This window comes from Drosophila suzukii, chromosome Y (genome assembly GCF_043229965.1).
Source record: "Drosophila suzukii chromosome Y, CBGP_Dsuzu_IsoJpt1.0, whole genome shotgun sequence".
In the NCBI taxonomy this organism is placed as follows: Eukaryota; Metazoa; Arthropoda; class Insecta; order Diptera; family Drosophilidae; genus Drosophila; species Drosophila suzukii.
This window is the reverse complement of record NC_092085.1, coordinates 2,058,455-2,080,255: the sequence shown is the minus strand read 5'-3', so window position 1 is coordinate 2,080,255 and position 21,801 is coordinate 2,058,455. Positions and strand designations below refer to the sequence as shown.

General features: G+C 52.6%; 1 protein-coding gene across 1 annotated transcript; it reads left to right on the top strand.

The window, feature by feature from the left end:
* The first annotated feature begins 19,072 nt into the window (after positions 1–19,072).
* LOC139353617 (cell death-inducing p53-target protein 1 homolog) lies at positions 19,073–19,699 on the top strand. Its single transcript, XM_070997968.1, has 2 exons — positions 19,073–19,180; positions 19,418–19,699. Exons 1-2 carry the CDS (start codon positions 19,073–19,075, stop codon positions 19,697–19,699), a joined length of 390 nt encoding a protein of 129 aa, XP_070854069.1.
* The last annotated feature ends 2,102 nt before the right edge of the window (positions 19,700–21,801 follow it).

Here is a 21,801-nt window from a genome sequence, read left to right as displayed (position 1 = left end):
ACGGGGCACGGGGAACAAATAACAATTACTTTCGGCGCGTCGTTTATTTTATATTCAAAAAACAGCAACAAACGGAAAACACAAGCGAGCGGCCACAGCAAGCAAACACAACAGACGCAAAACAACATTGAAAGTTGTAAAGAAGTCTCGTAGGCTGGGATATACTCAGTCCCGTCAGGGTCTCTTTACCGAAAATATTTGTAAAGATATGGGACAAAAAGGTCTAATACGAAAATCGGTTGGCTGGCGTGAGATGTAGAGTGCCAGCCACCGGGGTACGGAGTGAGAGAAACAGTTTATTCGGTGTCTGTAGCAGAGTGAAAAGCGTCAGCGGTAACACGCATTTGGGCCTGGCTCATAGCATTCGCTACGAGAAGGCCGAGATAGAGGGGATCGATTATGGGGACAACTTTTCCCTAGGGCAGAATTTATGGCCTAAAATCTAGGCATTTGTCTGGAAATATTCATATTTATGCGTGGCCAGCTTGATTGGATTTTTTTCCCTACGAGTTGCATTAAAATCAGGCGAGAAATACATTTATTGGGGTATTTTTATTGATTCATTTGTAACTCGAGTTTCTACTTTATTTTGTTTTCCCAGTGTAGTCGGGCGCGAGTTGGCTCAACACAGCCGGCAGTGATAGGAGAAGAAGAATAAATTTTCCTTTTAAAAAGAAAGAGGGTGTGGCAGTGCGTAGTATTTTTAATATCTGAGAAATATTTTTATTTAATTAATGAGCAACAGGTTTCCTAAAGTTGGGTCCACCCCTTTCTCTCGGTGTAGTCAGCTCGGAAATCAAATCAGAAATCAAAGTAGTCAAAGGGAAAAAGAACAACATGGCAACAACATGTGTTCAGATATGTAAGAAAATATTCTTTGTTTAAATTCTTGGTTCATGTTTTTTTTTTTCTCAGTGCTCGCAATTAACGGGTTAGGTTAGGTCATGGTTTATAAATTCTAGCCTACTCTGGGCGAAACCGCATCGAGGCCTTCGAGAAATTTCTCATTGCACGGGACTCTCACGCTCTCACGCACACACACACGCGTGACTCCGGGTGCTCCGCCGCTGGTCCTGGGCAGGCACACTCTCCTCGAGGTCGTCTAGGTAAACTCCTTCCTGGGTCACTTGGCATCAGCCCGAAGGCAAAAGACTCCTGTTGTCCACATAAATTTGCTCTGATCGCACTTCTGATCCCGTGCGCCGCCTTTGCAAGAGTCCCCTGCTTCTCGCACTTCTGGTCCGGTGCGCCGCGTTTTCCAAAAGTCACCTGCTCGCACTTCTGGTCCGGTGCGCTGCGTTTTCCAAAAGTGAACTGCTCGCACTTCTGGTCCGGTGCGCCGCGTTTTCCAAAAGAGAGACCTGTTTCTGATCCCGTGCACCGACTTTGCAAAAATGACTCCTCGCACTTCTGATCCCGTGCACCTCCTTTTCCAAAAGAGAGCTCCTGTTTCTGATCACGTGCACCGCCTTTGCAAAAATGACTCCTCGCACTTCTGATCCCGTGCACCGCCTTTTCCAAAAGAGAGCTAGTTAAGCTTTGCCGCCGCGTTTTGTTCAAGTTTTCGGCTGCTCTGGGTTTTTTCCACTTGTCGAAGTTTCGGTACTCCTTTTCTCTCGCTCTTCCCTTGGCGCGTGCCAATTTTCGGGGGTTGTTTTCCTCCTCGATCGCATGTCCTCTCTCGCTTGCTCCTGTGCGGCGCTGCACTTATCGTGGTGAATATTTCGTTGCTCTCCTGGTGTGTGTGTGTGGCTACTGCTGATGTGAGAACGGAGGGGGAAAAGGTAAACAGAACCTATCGCTTAGGCTGAGCTAAAATAATTATTGTGTATCAATATAACTACAAATCTTATGATTATTGGCTAAGCTTATATATTAAATGCACTGTACAATGTTTTTTTTTACAAAGTTATTCGCGAGGGTTTTGTTTGCTGTTGGCGCTGGCGATGTTGTAGCTGCTAGCTGGCGTTGTTGTTGGCGCTGGCGGCCGATGCTGTTGGCGCTGGCGAGGTTGTAGCTGCTAGCTGGCGATGTTGTTGGCGCTGGCGGCCGATGCTGTTGGCGATGGCGATGTTGGTGGCGCTATTTGTGAGGGGTCAAACGACTCCTCACAAAGTCCAAGGATACCCCCAAGGATGCCCCAAGGATACTACGGAAGGAGTCCAAGGATACCTCCAAGGATGACCAAAGGATACTACGAAAGGATCCCAAGGATACCCCCAAGGATTCCCAAAGGATACTACGAAAGGAGTCCAAGGATACGTCCAAAGATTCCCAAAAGGTACTACGGCACAGAGCAGAGAGCTGTACCGTAGATCTGGGTAGTAAGAAGGAGAGGCCGATGGAAATAGCGGGATTGAGCAAAGAGGAAGGCTCGGAACCGAGGTGTCATTAAAGGGAGCCCAGGCTCCAGCTGAACAATCAAAATCGACGAGCATCATGAGCACTCGCATAACCAGGAGCGAAGCGCGCAAAATGATGGCTGCCCACCAGCCGTCCGGAGGATCTAGCCCGGGGCAAGGATGGTCGACAGCCCGGCCTACCCGAACCTCGCGGCGGATCTCCGGGCGGGGCGTCCCCGAGCCGGTCATCAGCTCCGACAGCGACGTCGAGTTGGTGGAGGACCCGCGGGTGGAGCAACGGCGATGGCGGTTTCCCAAAGCGGTCAACCGGGCCGACGGACGCATCCCGACTGGCGAGGCGGAGGTGGAGTGGGCTAGCGAAGAGCCGCCCCAGGACCAGCTGGCTCCCAGTAGCCATGCCGAGGCTGTGGTAGCGGCTACGTGGGAGTTTCGACGAAAGTGCGTGGCGCGAAGGCGGAGTGAGGAGCGGCGGTGAAAGGAGATGGAGGAGTCGCGGATGGCCGAGGAGGAGGAGCAGCAGCTGTGGGAAAACCCGGGGTACCCACCCACGCCGAGGTATGCGCCCGAGCCCTGCATCCCGCCGCAAGAAGTGGCAGACGACTGGGCGTCCTCACCTCCGCGGTGGCTGCCCTAAATACCGCCCACACCGCGGTACGAGGGGTCACCACAGTGGACGCCAGCACGACCGCCCACGCCGAGGTTCGAGCAGCCACCACCGCAGAAGCAGCCACCACAGCAGCAGCAGCTCGAGCGCGAGCAGCCACCACCGCAGCAGCAGCCACCACAGCGGCAGCAGTTCGAACGCGAGCAGCCACCACCGCAGCAGCAGCCACCGCAGCAGCAGCCACCGCAGCAGCAGCCACCGCAGCAGCAGCCACCGCAGCAGCAGCAGCTCGAACGCGAGCAACCACCATCGCAGCAGCAGCCACCACAGCAGCAGCCACCACCGCAGCAGCAGCCACCACAGCAGCAGCCACCACTACAGCAGCAGCCACCACCGCAGCAGCAACACATCCGGACGGACATACCGGCACCCGGACGTTCGTGGCCGAATGAGTTAGGTGGCGACAGCAGACGGTTGTCTGGACCTAGCCGGAGGGACCCGTAGAGGAGACGGCAGCGACGGAGGAGCCCCGAATCTGGGAAGAAAGTGGTCCCCGGGTGAGCCCGCTGGATCCCAGGACCCGTGGCAGACCGGAGTGGGCACCACCGACACCGAGCACCGGACCAACAACGCCAAGGACAGGGCCATCGACGCCAATGCCTACCGGGAGCGCGACAGTAACCGCGGAGCCTCTGGAGCGAGGACCCTGGCCTGAGCCCGTGGAAAACGGCCGTCCTCCGCTCAAGCGGCAGCACTGGGCGCCCGAAGTGTCCGAGGTGGTGACACGGCCGAAATTGTCGCGGACGGTGTCGGCGCCGGAGGGCCAGCGATGGCGAGAGATCGCGGAGCATGAGTGGTCCGAAGGGATCGCGGAGGCACCGGTGGTACAGGAGGCTCGCATCCGGGGCGCGCGTTCCGCGTCCGGTTGGGGCTGGCGGGCACGAGAGTGTTCGAGGAGCGGCCGAAATAAAATTTGAATAAAATGAAAAAAAAAAAAAAGGATCTCTCCACTCTGGGTCCAAAGTCCGTGCCTCCTGGTTGACCCACTTGTCCTTCACGTACCGCTTCCAATAGATGCTCCGCCCACTGCTGCCACTCCGCTGATTGCCGTTCTGCTTGTGGCACGCCTGTGTGCCGCTCCACTGCCGAGATGTGGCACTTCCTCTCCCGGTCCAAAGTTCACGGGAGAGTCCAAAGTCCGGTGGAGTTCCGTTATCCTGTTTTGCACACGGCACTCTTGCCTTGCCCGCGAAGTCTCCATTCTCTCTCGTTCAACATGCTTGGTCTCCAAACTCTCTCGCTCTCCGTCCTTGGTCTCCAAACTCTCTCGATCTCCATCCTTGGTCTCCAAACTCTCTCGATCTCCATCCTTGGTCTCCAAACTCTCTCGCTCTCCATCCAAGTCTCCAAACTCTCCTCGCCGCGCCGTTACTACGCGAATTCGCCGCGTAACTGGTAAGCGGCCGGCCATCTGCTGCTGCTTCTATTTGTGGGGATTTATTCAACTCCTCACATTCCCCCCTTACTTCGGGAAACATTTAGAACTTGTTTCTACTCTCCGGCGTTTCCTTGCATGTTCTAGCCTTCGAGTCATTGTGATTCCCGCGGCGCTCCCTCGTTGCTCCCTCGATGCTCCCTCGACGCTCTTAACTCCCTTGAGCTTCTACAGCGCTGATCATCCTCCTCGTAGCAACTTTAAATCTCCCGCGCCGATGTTTCCCGTGTCTCCACTGGGACATCGATACTCATGGGCTATCGATCCCAGCTCGGTGCTCGTTGCTGCGTCTCACTCCTTTCCATGTTTCCTCCGCCTGGTCACACCATTCGTGCGTGATCGATATTTATTCGCATATCGATACCGACGGTGCGGCGTTGCCACCTGCTCGTTTGCGATATTTCCACCTTGGCCGATATTTCCATTGTCGTGTGCCCATCGATCGCACTATCGTCCAGTGCCAATCGATCGCCTATCGAGGCGCCCCCTTCCCTGGCTCGTGGTGATTTTGCAACTTTCATAGGTATGTAAGTTTCTTTTGCATTTCCTTCACTCCTTTTTATCTCATCCTTTCGTCCTCTCTCGCCCTTCACTCGTCCTCTGTTGGACGCACCCGCTCTCAAAAGCTGCCAATGTGGAGGCATCTGACTCCACATTGGCAGCTTTTGAGAGCGGGTGCGGAGAGGACTTCGCATTCGCTTCGCAACCAGCACAGCAGGTAAGTATTTATGATGTCCGTTTCTCTTTCCTGCATTAAGCCCCCTTTAAATTTCAGGTTGCTGGTGCGGCCCATGCATGCCCCGTTCTTTTTCTTGTTTTTAGTCAACTGTTGGTGTGGTGCGTGTTTCTGTTTTTTTTTTTTGTGACCAGCTGGCTACGGTGTAGATCTGATTCTGCACCGTCCTCCCCTTTTCCTCGGGTAACAACTAGACGAGCTCGTCCGGCGCATTCCGTATAGAATCTCCGGATGCTGCGGTGTATGTCTGGACTGCGCGTCTTGTGTTGCTTGTCTCCTTCCGCGCATACTCTCTTCTACGTTACCCGTATCCTTGTGCCGTTTTGTAAGTGTCCCTTCCACCTGGCGTTATCGCGGATGACTCTGGCAACTGCCCGACGCTGAATCCTGTTGCCTTGCGGTCGGGATCACCTTCCATCCCTATCCACGTCCTTGACCTTTCTGCGTGGCGTGTGGATGACTCTCGCTTCGGCCTGACGCATAATCCTTTGGCCTCGCAGTCTGGATTAACGAGAAACCCTTATCCATGTCCTTGTGCTATCCTGATTGTCCTTTCCGTGTGGCGTATGGATGACTCTCGCTTCGGCCTGACGCCTAATCCTGTCGCCTCGTACCCGTTGTTAGACATCTGACGTTTCTGCTGTCTGCTCGTTTAGTTGTTGCTTGAGCTCGCCAACGTGAACTGTCTTTTCTTTTTTCGACTGTGTGTGGCGAATTTTGCAGATCACTGGAGAGACGAAATCTACGACCTGGTAAGGGCCATCGTACCTCGGGGCTAGTTTTGCAGCGAATCCTTCGGCCGCTTTGGACAGGTGATGTTCCTTGGCCCACACTATGTCGCCCACCGCTGGTGACCTCCTTCTCAGATTGTAGTGTATGGCTTGGTCCTGGGACGCCTTTTCCATATTTCGCCGCACGATCTCGAATACCTCTCTTAGTTTGTTGGAATTTTCCTCAGGGGTCTCCGTAGCTCGTCCAGTGCCTAGGGTTTCCTTATCCTATAGGCTGCTGCGTCTACCCTTCCCTGGGTAAGAAACGCCGGTGGATTCCGATGTGCTCGTGTTCACAGCTAGCATAATCTCCGGCCACTTCTCGTCCCAGTTTCTCTGGTCCTGCCCTGCGAACTGCGCAATCATGGTCTTGACCGTTCTGTTCGCTCGCTCGGTCGGATTTTCTTGTGGTGTGTATGGTGCGGTGAACTGTTGTCTGATACCCATCTCAGCCAGAAAACTCTTGAAGATACGGCTTGTAAACTGCACTCCGTTGTCCGTTATGACCACCTTCGGGACCCCGTACCTTGCGACTATGCGCTCCCTAAACGCTTTCTTGAGCGACTCTGCTGTCGCACTGCGTAGGGGCACCAGTTCCGTCCATTTCGAAAACCTGTCTATCATGACCAGCAGGATTTTGGTTCCCGTGCTTAGATCTTGGTAGGGGTCCAACGAAGTCTGCACATACCGTTCCCATGGTTCCTCCGGCACTTGGCTCAACTTCTTCCCGGCCGCCTGCATCTGATTGGGCTTAAACCGCATGCAAATCTCGCATTTTCGTGCATGCCTGGCCAGTAGTATCGGGCTGCCAACCGTGCAATTGTCCTTCGGCTTCCTACGTGTCCCGCAGACGGTGCGTCGTGGTTCTCCCTCAACACTGCTTCTCGTAGCGACTTTGGGACGCACATCTTCCATGACGCGACGTCTTCACTGCCTGCTCGGTGAGGTATGTTTCTGTATAGTGTCTCACCATCAATAACATAGTCCGGGTACTTCTGCGGCTGGGTCTTTATCTTTTCGCCCATGTCCTGGATCCAGCTGCATCCTCCTGAAGCTGTAGTTGCCGATGCCTCTTTTAAAACTCATAGTGTTTCCGGTAGTGGTTGTCTTGATAATGCGTCGGCCACCACGTTTAGCTGACCCTTTCTGTACGCTATCTCAAAGTCGTACTGTTGTAGCTCCAGGGCCCATCTGGCGATCCTTTCTGAAGGGCTTTCTATGCTGTTGAGCCACCAGGGCCATGTGGTCGATTACTACCTTAAAGTGGTAACCTTCCAGATATGGCCTGAGCTTCCGGATCGCCCAGACGATCGCCAAACACTCCTTCTCCGTTGTCGAGTAGTTCTTTTCCGCGCCTTTGAGTGTTCGGCTTTAGTAGGAGATTACTCTTTCGCCCTTTTCGGTGTCCTGGGTCAGTATCGCTCCGATGCCGTAGTCGCTGGCGTCTGTTTGCAGGATGAAAGTTCTGAAGTCCTGGCAAGCTCCGGGCTTAACCTCCTCAAACGCCATCTGGTGCTCTGGTGTCCACTCCCACTTACTGCCTTTGCGCAGCAGGTCGTTCAGGGGTTTGACGATTCTGGAAAAATCTGGTACAAATCGGCGGTACCACGACGCTACTCCTAGGTATTGCCGAAGTTCTTTGACGGTCGATGGCGGTTCCAGTTCGGCTATGGCGGCTACTTTTTCTGGATCTGTTCCTATTCCCTCGCTTGTCACTCGATGTCCCAGGTACAGTAGTTCCTTTTTAAAGAATTGGCATTTTTCTGGATTCAGCCTCAGGTTTGCCTCTTTTAGACGCCGGAACACTTCTCTCAGGTTTCTTTTGTGTTCTTCCAGCGTGCGACCGATCACTATTATGTCATCCTGGTAAGCGAATGCGTGAGGTGACATCTCGGGGCCAATTACTTGGTCCAAAACTCGCTGAAACGTTGCCGACGCCGAGTGAAGTCCGAACGGCATTACCCTCCACTGAAACAGACCTTTGCCTGGTACCGTGAACGCCGTATACTGCCTGCTACTCTCTTCCAGTGGGATTTGCCAGTATCCATCCTTCAGGTCCAAACTGCTGATGTACCGCGCTTCCCTTAGTTGGTCCAGGATGTAGTTTATGCGAGGCATTGGGTAGGCATCCTTAACTGACTTCGCGTTGATCTGCCTGAAGTCGACACACAGTCTCCACTTGCCTGTCTTCTTTTTCACCATCACGATGGGGGAGCTGTAAGGGCTTTTTGAATGCTCTATGAACCCCATTTGGAGAAGCTCGTCCACCTTTGCGTTGATTTCCCCTTGAGTTTTTGGGTTCTTTGGGTAGTATCTCTGCATGATTGGCTTGTCGTCCTTCATTTTTATCTGGTGTTCTGCCAGATTCGATGTTCCCGACATTGTGCTGAAGTCTGCCAGCTCTGTTTCAAGGAATGCTGTAGTATCGTCCAACTCGTCTACTTGTTGAACGACTGCTACTGATAGCTTCTCCTCGAGCCATCCATTGTGTCGGTTCCTGGTTGGTATTAATATCTCGTGTCCAGCACACCTTATCTCGCTTCCGACTTGTTTCAGGAAGTTCCATCCCAACATCCTTGGATCCTCGGGCACTAATGGATCCACTACTCCGGGTAAAACCAACAGGCTCATGGTCACTTGTTTGTGGTTCCGAATTTGACCTCCACCTCGAGCTGCGCATCAATTCCGCCGCACCTTCCATCTGCCAACCTAACTTGCCGTCTCGTCCTTGTAATCCGTCCTAGAGCAGCAATATTGTCCGCCAATTCTTCGCTGACAAAGCTTGCCGTTGCTCCGGTGTCGATTGTGGCTTTGTAGCTGTTCCCACCAGTCACCACAGCTGCGGACAATTGCTGCTCCTCCTCGATTAGCTTGCCCGTTAGTTTGGAGTGGCATTGTGCGATCCCCGCTCGCCTCTCTGCGGCGGAGATCGCTGGCCATTTCCCGATCATTGGCAGCAATCGACGCTCCTATCCAGCAAAACAGCAGCCGCTGGTTTCGACATCTTCTAGCCCAGTGTCCGTTCCCACCGCATTTCCGACAGGCCTCCTGCGGGTCTGTGATATGGGTGGCATCTTGTGGCCTCTGTGTGTTGCTTGGCGGCCTGCACAAGGTATTGTTTGGCTGTCTCTGTTGCTGTGGGGGTGGTGCACAATGGCCTCCGCGTGGTGCGTCTGTTGCCTGCTGTCGTCTGGCTTGGTGTGGTGGTGACCATTGGTCGTTTCCTCGTGTGTCCTGGTTATCTACCACCTCGCATCTCCTGCATGTCACCTGTGTTGGTGACGCCGACTTTGTCTTTGAGAACTTGTTCTCCTGTGCGAAGACTTCCCGTTCCTTTTCAAGTTCTTCGTACTCATCGGCTAGGATCATTAGAGTGTCCAGGTCCGACACTTTGTATGCTCTTAAGAACATCCGTAGGCTTGGGGTGCAGTTCTCTTTAATGACCCTTAAAGTCTCTTTCGTAGAATAGCTAAGTGGCCTCACCATCGTCTGCATGTCGATCATGTAGTCCTTGAACGACTCGCTCAAGCCTTGCTTCCTTTGCCGGACCTGGACCGCCAGCCTGGTGAAGAAATCTCTTGGCAGGAAGTATGTGTGGAAACTTTCAATGAATTCTACCCAAGTTCTGCACTGCTTATTGTAGGCGATGAACCATTTCAAAGCCCTTCCTTTTAGCAACTCCGGCATCGCTCGAGGGATCATATCAAGCTCCAAACCGTACGTGTTGGCGGACCATTCTACCTGCTCCAGGAACTCGAATGGTTTTTCCGCCCCGTCGAACCTGAACGACCATTCGCGGACCTTCTTAGCGACCTTTGCATAGTCCGCCTGGCTTGGCCTCGGGGTCAGCGCTGCTGCTTTCTTTTCTTGGCTTGATTCTCTCCTGTGGGCCTCTTTTTGCATGTTGTCAATGCTCAGGCTTGCCACCAGGTTGTCCCCTTCGGCGGTTGTTAACGTAATGCTTGGGCCGGCTCTGTCGTAGTATGTCGCCTCCAGCTCGTCCCAGATGTCGACGAGTTGTGGATCGTTCTCTGTTTCGGAGTAGCATTCCGATAGCGCCTTCCTCATGTCGTCTAGCCTGCCCTCCAGGGCGACGTTGAGCCTCTGTGCGACATGGGCGAAGTCTTCCTTCTTGAGGCGGTAAATCCCCTTCTTTCTCATTTTTATTGTGCTGTTCTCACTGTTGGGACAATCACGTTGGGCGCCAGATGTAACGAACTGATTTTTATGGTCTGCTCGCTACGAGATTCGTGCGGCTAGCTCAGTATATTGTGTGTTGGTCCCACCAAATTTATATTAACGTGACCGCCCAGTAGCTCATTGAGGAAGCACAGAATTCACGGGTTCGTATTGGGTTTATTGCGGGTATATTATTACAAGTGTCTTAGTCGCTTGGTTGGCCTGGACTCGATACTTGTGACCTTCGGTGCTTCCGACGGTCCTGATTGACTCGACGACCTCTCGCCTTGATGACTCGGTGCTCCTGTCCTGTAGCTCCCCGAAGATACTCGCAGCTCCCTGAAGATCCTCGCCGCTCCCTGAAGAGCCTCGCAGCTCCCTGAAGACGCTCGCTCGCTGATCGCTTCTCACGCGTGACTTGGTGACTGCTGGTACCGACTCGGACTCGCGAGGGGTATCGGCCGTACGGGCTTAGGGAAGCGTCACCATTCTCAGACTAGGGTGAACAGAAGCTGCGCTCTCCAGGATCGCTCCTTTCGACACACCGCCGCCTGACCCTTGCTCTGTCCCGGATGGTCCCACTGGGGTTTCTGCTCAGCCCGCGCGGACAGTCAAGGCGGAACGCCAGGAAGCTGCCTCGCGCCTTACTTCGCTTCCACGCCTAGTGTAAACGAACGTTCCACCCTAGCCTCACCCTTTTGCTTTTTGTTCGGGACGTTTCCGCGTGGCTTTTGGTACTCGGGGTTCGGGCACGCCGCTCCGGGACCTCGCAAGTCGAATCCGTAGGGCTCTCCTGGATAATTCCACTCGAGACCGTACCGATCGACCGCTCTCCCTTCTGGCTTGTTATACTCGGGGTTCGGGCACGCCGCTCCGGGACCTCGCAAGTCGAATCCGTAGGGCTCTCCTGGATAATTCCACTCGAGACCGTACCGATCGACCGCTCTCCCTTCTGGCTTGGTATACTCTTTCCAGGCGTAACGCCAGGACTTTGTGGACAGGGTTAATCGACCGCCTTGACCTAGCCGCGTGAAGCCCTCTGGATCTCAGCTACCTGCGTCTCAATTCGGAGATTCCTGGTATCCCAATCCCGAACGTCTCGACGTAGCAATCTCGCTCCTCAAAGGCTTGGCAATCGTCTGGGCAATCCGAAAGCTCAAACCGTATCTGGAAGGTTACCACTTTAAAGTAGTAACCGACCACATGGCGCTGAAGTGGCTCAACAGCATAGAGAGCCCTTCAGGGAGGATCGCCAGATGGGCCCTGGAGTTGCAGCAGTACGACTTCGAAATAGCGTACAGGAAAGGGCAACTCAACGTGGTGGCAGACGCTTTGTCAAGGCAGCCACTGCCGGAAACGTTTCGAGGGATCAAGGAGACGTCGGCGGCGGAAGCTTCTGCAGCATGCAGCTGGATTCTGGAAATGCGCGAAAAGATAAGGACACAGCCGCAAAAGTATCCGGACTACGTGATGGAGGGTAACACCCTGTACAGGAATATACCTCATAGAGCGGGCAGCGAAGATGTTGCAACATGGAAGATGTGCGTCCCGAAAGCTCTACGGGAAACGGTGCTGAAGGAGAACCACGACTCACCGGCGGCTGGCCATGTAGGAAGCCGAAAGACAATAGCACGTCTGGCAGCCCGGTACTACTGGCCAGGAATGCACAGGGACGCCCGAGCCCACGTGCGAGGATGAGAGACATGCATGAGATTCAAGCCGAATCAGATGCAAATGGCAGGGAAAACGCTTACGCAGGTGCCAGAGGAACCATGGGCTACGGTGTGTGCGGACTTTGCGGACCCCTGCCGCGTTCGAAGCACGGTAACCAAATGCTGCTGGTATTGATAGACCGGTTCTCCAAGTGGACTGAGTTGGTGCCGCTGCGAAGCGCGACGGCCGAGTCCCTAAAAAAAGATTTTAAAGAACGTATAATCGTGAGGTATGGGGTCCCCAAAATAGTCATAACGGACAACGGAGTCCAGTTTACCAGCAAAACTTTCAAGAGTTTCCTGGCCGAAATGGGAGCCAAGCAACAGTTCACAGCTCCATACACCCCACAGGAGAACCCGACTGAGACAGCCAATAGGACGGTGAAAACAATGATAGCGCAGTTCGCAGGACAGAACCAAAGAGACTGGGACGAAAAATGGTCAGAAATCATGCTGGCAGTAAACACGAGCGTTTCAGAATCCACAGGTTACACACCGTCGTTCATTACCCAAGGCAGGGAACCAAGACTACCGAGCGCCCTATACGACAGAGAAACCGTAGGGAACGGACGACCGACAGAGACCCCGGAAGAGAAAGCAAACAAACTCAGGGAAATCTTCGAGATTGTAAGGCGGAACCTGGAGAAAGCATCCCAGGACCAGGCTAGGCATTATAACCTAAGGAGGAGGCAATGGACGCCAGAGGTGGGTGACGTCGTGTGGGCCAAGGAACACCACTTATCAAAAGTGGCCGAGGGGTTCGCAGCAAAATTGGCCTCTAGATACGAGGGACCTTACCAAGTCATAGGTTTTGCGTCACCAGTAATCTGCAAAATACGACACATAAACACTGTTGAACTAATAAGCTTTTTTATTAGTTGTTGCTAAATTAAAATACGAATTTCAGGTTGCTTTAGGCTTGTTAACAATTTATTAGCGAGAGAGAGTACAGCAGGCGAGACGAGAATGCGTTTTATGTCGAGATCAGAATTCGTACTGATTTACAAAGGGACAGCCAGCCGAAAGCTGGGCCAAAAAATGCAAGTACACAAAAGACGAGAGAGCTAGATAAAGAGAGCTACCTTTCGCGATGCCATTAATATAAGAGATCGAATTAAGAAGTTAGTTGGCTGCTGCGGCTGCGTGACCCGACATACTCCCCCCGTTGGAAGCCTGGGCTTCAACATTATCCTTAAGGGGTGGCAGACACAGCTTGTTTACTGCTCGCTTTGTCACTCCTGATGCTGTCTTCAGAACGGCAACTCGGGCAACCCCATCTCCACCGAAGAGAAGCTCGATCACTCTGGCGAGGGGCCACTTCATGGGAGGCAAGTTTTCGTCCTTAACCAGAACTAGGTCATCGACAACCAGGCCAGGTTTTGGGGTGCGCCACTTGGAGCGCTGTTGTATCAATGTTAGGTATTCTTCCTTCCATCGGGACCAAAAGATCTGCTGCAAGTAAGCCACGCGTTGCCATCCATCCAAGCGATTGAAGTTAAGACTGGTCACATCCGGCTCGACGAAAGAAGAAGGCGGACCACCATTCAAAAAATGTGCTGGGGTTAATACATCCAGATCAGCTGGGTTTTCTGAAATCGAGACTAATGGTCGAGAATTAACAACCGCCGAAATGTGACACACCAGGTTCCGCAACTCCTCAAAGGCTAAAACAGCAGTGCCAACAGCGCGGTAGAAATGATGCTTAGCGATCTTTACAGCCGCTTCGCAAAGACCGCCAAAGTGAGGCGACCTAGGAGGAATGAAACACCAATCAATAGCCTCAGCTAGGCAAAAGTCCAATGTAGCTCTCTGATGATCACTGCTGAGGCAAAGACGCCTTAGTTCGAGCAGCTCATTGCGAGCTCCAACAAAGTTGGTTGCATTATCAGACCAAATCTGCCGCGGCCTTCTTCTAGTGCATATAAATCGTTTGAGGCCATGTAGAAACGATACCGTAGAGAGATCCTTGACCAACTCCAGATGAATAGCCTTCGTGGCGAAGCAAATGAAGACACAAACGTAGCATTTTACTGGAGGCTTGCTTCGCACCTCTGACTTGTAGAGAAATGGCCCGCAAAAGTCAATGCCAGTGACTTCGAATGCATGAGATCCATCAAGTCGTTCCTTTGGAAGATCCGTCATTATATGCTCCACTACTCGAGGCTTCATTCGAAAGCATCTAATGCATTTGCTTACCGCCTTCATTACCGTCTTTCTCCCCCCAATAGGCCAATGTTGGGATCGAATTATGCCAAGTAATGCCCGTGGCCCAGTGTGCAGATTGCGTTCATGAAAGTGAGTAATAATTGCAATAGTGACCGAATGACTCCGTGGTAATATAATTGGATGACGCCCATTAAAATCCAGAGAAGAATTCTTCAGCCGGCCATCCACTCTAAGAAGCCCAAATTGGTCAATGAATGGCGAAAGAGATGCGAGCGAGCTGGAGGAGTGCACCATTCCCTTTGACTGCAATGATTTGATGTCATCCCATAAATGTGAGCGCTGGACAAGACGAAGCAACAGCAACAGAACAACAACTCCATCCAAAACAGCCGACACATTGGAGCACCACTTTCTAAGCTTAAATTTTCCCTTGGCTAGAAGTTTTGATGCCTGATCCATAATGATGACTGCCTCTTCCTTGGACTTGGCTCCAGATATCAAATCATCCACATAAAAATCGCGACGAATGACCTCAGCCCCAAGCGGAAACGCTGTATGCTCGTCTGCTGCCAACTGATGCATAGCTCGCACAGCCAGAAATGATGCTGGCTTCGTGCCATAAGTAACGGTGTCTAGCTTAAACACCCGCAATTGATCCTGGGGGGAGTCCCTCCACAAAATGCATTGCAAATGGCTGTCCTCAGGCTGAACCCTAACACAACGGTACATTTTGCAAATGTCTCCTGTGATTGCTACTGGGTGTGAACGAAACCGTAGAAGAATCTGGAACAGCTTAGGCTGAATAACAGGGCCTGCCATAAGAACATCGTTGAGAGAATAGCCTGAGGAACTGGCCGCCGATCCATCAAAAACTACGCGAAGCTTTGTAGTGGAGCTATCTTCCTTTATAACGCAATGATGAGGCAAGAAATATCGGCACAACCCGATGTCAGAGGCAGAAACTGATGACATATGTCCTAGATCGAGATATTCTTTTATGAATGCTGCATATTGAGCCTTCAAAGATGGCTGACGATTCAACTTTCTCTCTAGGGACAAAAATCTTCGATAAGCTTGCTGGTAGGACTCTCCCAAAAGATCTAGATTAAACTTGGCAGGCAGCCGAACAGAATAATCACCAGCTGGCAAACGATTGACGTGTCTTACGAAATGTGCTTCACAGTCCAATTCTTCCTTAGTAGCGCGTATAATTGGCTCGGCGCAGCTTTCCACTTCCCAAAATCGTCGAAGAAGATTATCTAACCGATCGAAACTATTCTCTCTACTAGCGAGAAGTTCATCTTGAGACGACATTAAAGCCGAGCCATTGGAAAGGCCATAGCCTCCAGAAACAACCCAACCCAGACGCGTCTTTTGAATTAGGGGTAATCCAGGTGGGAGTTTGATTTGGCCAACGCACAACATCTCGAAAAAGAGGCTGGCTCCGATTAAAAGATCCACCCGCTGGGGAGCATAAAACCTTGGGTCAGCTAACTGTATATTTTTGGGTATGTTCCAGCTGCCAATGTCGACGTTGAAGCTAGGCTGTCGCTCTGTTATGTTCGGAGCAATCACCGCGGTAATGTTGGCCGAGTATTCGGAAGTTCGGGACTGAATCGTAATATTGACCGAGTGACCGTCCGTCACAAAACTGGAATCTCCAACTCCAGCTACAGATGCTGAGGATTTTACTTTCTTTACTTGAAGCTGATTTGCGAATCGGGACGTTATTAGATGCAGTTGGGAGCCCGAATCGAGTAGAGCTCGACAGGGAACGAAAACCCCAGAACGGTTTTTTACTAAAATGCTAGCCGTTGCTAAGAGCACAATATCATTACTAAATTCCTGTGCAATAAGAGCAGTCGAAGTGGAAGGCAGTGCAGAGGGTGAAGCAGGAGGAAGTGCTTCTTGAAGCTGTGCTCCTTCTTGTGAAGGAAAAGAAGGTGAGTTTCCCAGGTGAAGCAGGGTGTGGTGCTTAGATCCGCATGAACGACAACTACTAGAGTTGCATTGCCGAACTTGATGACCAACCTTAAGACAATTTATGCAAAGACCGAGCCGCTTCGCTTCTTGAAACCTATTCGCAGGAGACAGGATTTTAAAATTCTGACAATAAGAAATGGAATGCCCTGTATCATTACAGAATATACAAATCCAGGGGTTAGCGTTCGAGGCAACAAATGCTGATCTACGCGCATTGGGTATTCTGTTACTTCCCACCTGATTGCCCGGCGTATAGTTTGCCATGGCGAAATCCATAGTCTCCAACGTCCTGCATCGCTGCTCCAGAAATGATGCCATTGACTCCCACGTAGGAATTAAATTGACGAAGGCAGGGTCCTCTAAACGCTCTTCCCACTTTGCCTGACTTGCCGGATCCAACCTTTGGAACAGGACTTGGACGATGATGCATCCTGCGATTTGTTCTGTCGTGCCCAGTCCCTTGAGAGCACGAATATGAGCATTGAATTTATCGGACAGATCCCGAAGTGTCGAGACGGAACCACTCTGCACCGCCTTTAGTCCCAGGATCTCAATAATGTGTGCCTGAAAAACCAAACGTCGATTATCAAATCTATTTTTCAGCAAATCTAAAGCAATTGCGTAGTTGCCATCCGAAATTTCCAATGAGCGAATAGTTTCCAACGCTGCGTCCCTCAGGCATGATCGTAGATGCTGCAGCTTTTCTACGTTGGTGAGGTCCGGATGACTATCTATGATCGTGGTAAACATAGAATAAAAGTCAGACCAATTTGCATAACCTCCAGCGAATTTTGGAAGCTCCAGTGGGGGCAGCAATGCTGCCCTATGTCGAGGCTGACGCTGCTGGGGGCCGAAAACTCCCGGAGTGATGCCGTCAGCAAAAGTTGAATGCGAAAGAAGCTGTGAGGTGCGCTTTGAAATTTCGGATCGAACCGATGACTTCAGAGTTACGAGAATGTCATCAAATTTCTCACTTAAATCACTTTCAATTTCCTCTAAATCCAATTCTTCGAGCTCACCGAGCACCTTTTTAAATGACTCTTGAAGCTCATCAATCAACTCTAACCTCACATGAAGACCGGATTCGTCGCATGAAGTTAACGCCGCACTTGATAGGGAATCCACTAAGCGCTCCACTCTATTAAATAAAGCCGTTGCCTTGCGCTTTAAAAATATTGCCCTGTTTGCATCAGCGGTAACATCTCCAAAAGCTCCCGTAGGCATGGCTACAACAACAACAGCAGACGAAATGCCCGAAATTCGGCTCCAGCGGGAAGATGAGCGCAAAGCAAACGAGGGAATAACAGCCCGTTACTTGGCTATGTACGCTTCTATGTATAGCTGATTTTGCGCCTTATATGTAAATTTCCGCAATCACCAACTGCTATTTATTTATAGCGCTCACTGCATTTAAGGCCTTATGATTGTTGCTACGCCAATGCACCGCAGAAGCAAGAATGAAAAAAGTCAATAAATAGACATATGATTTGCACTTAGTATTATTTATGCACAAATCACGTCGGGGTCACCAATGTTGAACTAATAAGCTTTTTTATTAGTTGTTGCTAAATTAAAATACGAATTTCAGGTTGCTTTAGGCTTGTTAACAATTTATTAGCGAGAGAGAGTACAGCAGGCGAGACGAGAATGCGTTTTATGTCGAGATCAGAATTCGTACTGATTTACAAAGGGACAGCCAGCCGAAAGCTGGGCCAAAAAATGCAAGTACACAAAAGACGAGAGAGCTAGATAAAGAGAGCTACCTTTCGCGATGCCATTAATATAAGAGATCGAATTAAGAAGTTAGTTGGCTGCTGCGGCTGCGTGACCCGACAAACACAAAGAAAGAGCGGACCATCCACGTAAGCGAGCTGAAACAGCAACAAACGGAAAACACAAGAGAGCGGCCACAGCAAGCAACCACAACAGACGCAAAACAACATTGAAAGTCCAAGGATACCCCCAAGGATGCCCAAAGGATACTACGAAAGGATCCCAAGGATACCTACAAGGATGCCCAAAGGATACTACGAAAGGAGTCCAAGGATACCTCCAAGGATGCCCGAAGGATACTACGAAAGGAGTCCAAGGATACCTCCAAGGATGACCAAAGGATACTACAAAAGGATCCCAAGGATACCTCCAAGGATGGCCAAAGGATACTACGAAGGGAGTCCAAGGATACCTCCAAGGATGACCAAAGGACACTACGAAAGGATCCCAAGGATACCTCCAAGGATGCCCAAGGGTACTACAAAAGGAGTCCAAGGATACCCCCAAGGATGCCCAAAGGATACTACAAAAGGAGTCAAAGGATACGTCCAAGGATTCCCAAAGGGTACTACGGAAAGAGTCCAAGGATACCTGCAAGGATTCCCAAAGGATACTACGAACAAATTCCAAGGAAGAACACAAAGGGAGCGAACCAGAGCGTCTAAGGTCTCGATTGGGACTGATCGGAGGAAGGAAAAACACGCATCAAAAGTCTGCCGAAGGAAGGGGGAAGACGGCACAGAGCAGAGAGCTGTACCGTAGATCTGGGTAGTAAGAAGGAGAGGCCGATGGAAATAGCGGGATTGAGCAAAGAGGAAGGCTCGGAACCGAGGTGTCATTAAAGGGAGCCCAGGCTCCAGCTGAACAATCAAAATCGACGAGCATCATGAGCACTCGCATAACCAGGAGCGAAGCGCGCAAAATGATGGCTGCCCACCAGCCGTCCGGAGGATCTAGCCCGGGGCAAGGATGGTCGACAGCCCGGCCTACCCGAACCTCGCGGCGGATCTCCGGGCGGGGCGTCCCCGAGCCGGTCATCAGCTCCGACAGCGACGTCGAGTTGGTGGAGGACCCGCGGGTGGAGCAACGGCGATGGCGGTTTCCCAAAGCGGTCAACCGGGCCGACGGACGCATCCCGACTGGCGAGGCGGAGGTGGAGTGGGCTAGCGAAGAGCCGCCCCAGGACCAGCTGGCTCCCAGTAGCCATGCCGAGGCTGTGGTAGCGGCTACGTGGGAGTTTCGACGAAAGTGCGTGGCGCGAAGGCGGAGTGAGGAGCGGCGGTGAAAGGAGATGGAGGAGTCGCGGATGGCCGAGGAGGAGGAGCAGCAGCTGTGGGAAAACCCGGGGTACCCACCCACGCCGAGGTATGCGCCCGAGCCCTGCATCCCGCCGCAAGAAGTGGCAGACGACTGGGCGTCCTCACCTCCGCGGTGGCTGCCCTAAATACCGCCCACACCGCGGTACGAGGGGTCACCACAGTGGACGCCAGCACGACCGCCCACGCCGAGGTTCGAGCAGCCACCACCGCAGAAGCAGCCACCACAGCAGCAGCAGCTCGAGCGCGAGCAGCCACCACCGCAGCAGCAGCCACCACAGCGGCAGCAGTTCGAACGCGAGCAGCCACCACCGCAGCAGCAGCCACCGCAGCAGCAGCCACCGCAGCAGCAGCCACCGCAGCAGCAGCCACCGCAGCAGCAGCAGCTCGAACGCGAGCAACCACCATCGCAGCAGCAGCCACCACAGCAGCAGCCACCACCGCAGCAGCAGCCACCACAGCAGCAGCCACCACTACAGCAGCAGCCACCACCGCAGCAGCAACACATCCGGACGGACATACCGGCACCCGGACGTTCGTGGCCGAATGAGTTAGGTGGCGACAGCAGACGGTTGTCTGGACCTAGCCGGAGGGACCCGTAGAGGAGACGGCAGCGACGGAGGAGCCCCGAATCTGGGAAGAAAGTGGTCCCCGGGTGAGCCCGCTGGATCCCAGGACCCGTGGCAGACCGGAGTGGGCACCACCGACACCGAGCACCGGACCAACAACGCCAAGGACAGGGCCATCGACGCCAATGCCTACCGGGAGCGCGACAGTAACCGCGGAGCCTCTGGAGCGAGGACCCTGGCCTGAGCCCGTGGAAAACGGCCGTCCTCCGCTCAAGCGGCAGCACTGGGCGCCCGAAGTGTCCGAGGTGGTGACACGGCCGAAATTGTCGCGGACGGTGTCGGCGCCGGAGGGCCAGCGATGGCGAGAGATCGCGGAGCATGAGTGGTCCGAAGGGATCGCGGAGGCACCGGTGGTACAGGAGGCTCGCATCCGGGGCGCGCGTTCCGCGTCCGGTTGGGGCTGGCGGGCACGAGAGTGTTCGAGGAGCGGCCAAAATAAAATTTGAATAAAATGAAAAAAAAAAAAAAGGATCTCTCCACTCTGGGTCCAAAGTCCGTGCCTCCTGGTTGACCCACTTGTCCTTCACGTACCGCTTCCAATAGATGCTCCGCCCACTGCTGCCACTCCGCTGATTGCCGTTCTGCTTGTGGCACGCCTGTGTGCCGCTCCACTGCCGAGATGTGGCACTTCCTCTCCCGGTCCAAAGTTCACGGGAGAGTCCAAAGTCCGGTGGAGTTCCGTTATCCTGTTTTGCACACGGCACTCTTGCCTTGCCCGCGAAGTCTCCATTCTCTCTCGTTCAACATGCTTGGTCTCCAAACTCTCTCGCTCTCCGTCCTTGGTCTCCAAACTCTCTCGATCTCCATCCTTGGTCTCCAAACTCTCTCGATCTCCATCCTTGGTCTCCAAACTCTCTCGCTCTCCATCCAAGTCTCCAAACTCTCCTCGCCGCGCCGTTACTACGCGAATTCGCCGCGTAACTGGTAAGCGGCCGGCCATCTGCTGCTGCTTCTATTTGTGGGGATTTATTCAACTCCTCACATTCCCCCCTTACTTCGGGAAACATTTAGAACTTGTTTCTACTCTCCGGCGTTTCCTTGCATGTTCTAGCCTTCGAGTCATTGTGATTCCCGCGGCGCTCCCTCGTTGCTCCCTCGATGCTCCCTCGACGCTCTTAACTCCCTTGAGCTTCTACAGCGCTGATCATCCTCCTCGTAGCAACTTTAAATCTCCCGCGCCGATGTTTCCCGTGTCTCCACTGGGACATCGATACTCATGGGCTATCGATCCCAGCTCGGTGCTCGTTGCTGCGTCTCACTCCTTTCCATGTTTCCTCCGCCTGGTCACACCATTCGTGCGTGATCGATATTTATTCGCATATCGATACCGACGGTGCGGCGTTGCCACCTGCTCGTTTGCGATATTTCCACCTTGGCCGATATTTCCATTGTCGTGTGCCCATCGATCGCACTATCGTCCAGTGCCAATCGATCGCCTATCGAGGCGCCCCCTTCCCTGGCTCGTGGTGATTTTGCAACTTTCATAGGTATGTAAGTTTCTTTTGCATTTCCTTCACTCCTTTTTATCTCATCCTTTCGTCCTCTCTCGCCCTTCACTCGTCCTCTGTTGGACGCACCCGCTCTCAAAAGCTGCCAATGTGGAGGCATCTGACTCCACATTGGCAGCTTTTGAGAGCGGGTGCGGAGAGGACTTCGCATTCGCTTCGCAACCAGCACAGCAGGTAAGTATTTATGATGTCCGTTTCTCTTTCCTGCATTAAGCCCCCTTTAAATTTCAGGTTGCTGGTGCGGCCCATGCATGCCCCGTTCTTTTTCTTGTTTTTAGTCAACTGTTGGTGTGGTGCGTGTTTCTGTTTTTTTTTTTTGTGACCAGCTGGCTACGGTGTAGATCTGATTCTGCACCGTCCTCCCCTTTTCCTCGGGTAACAACTAGACGAGCTCGTCCGGCGCATTCCGTATAGAATCTCCGGATGCTGCGGTGTATGTCTGGACTGCGCGTCTTGTGTTGCTTGTCTCCTTCCGCGCATACTCTCTTCTACGTTACCCGTATCCTTGTGCCGTTTTGTAAGTGTCCCTTCCACCTGGCGTTATCGCGGATGACTCTGGCAACTGCT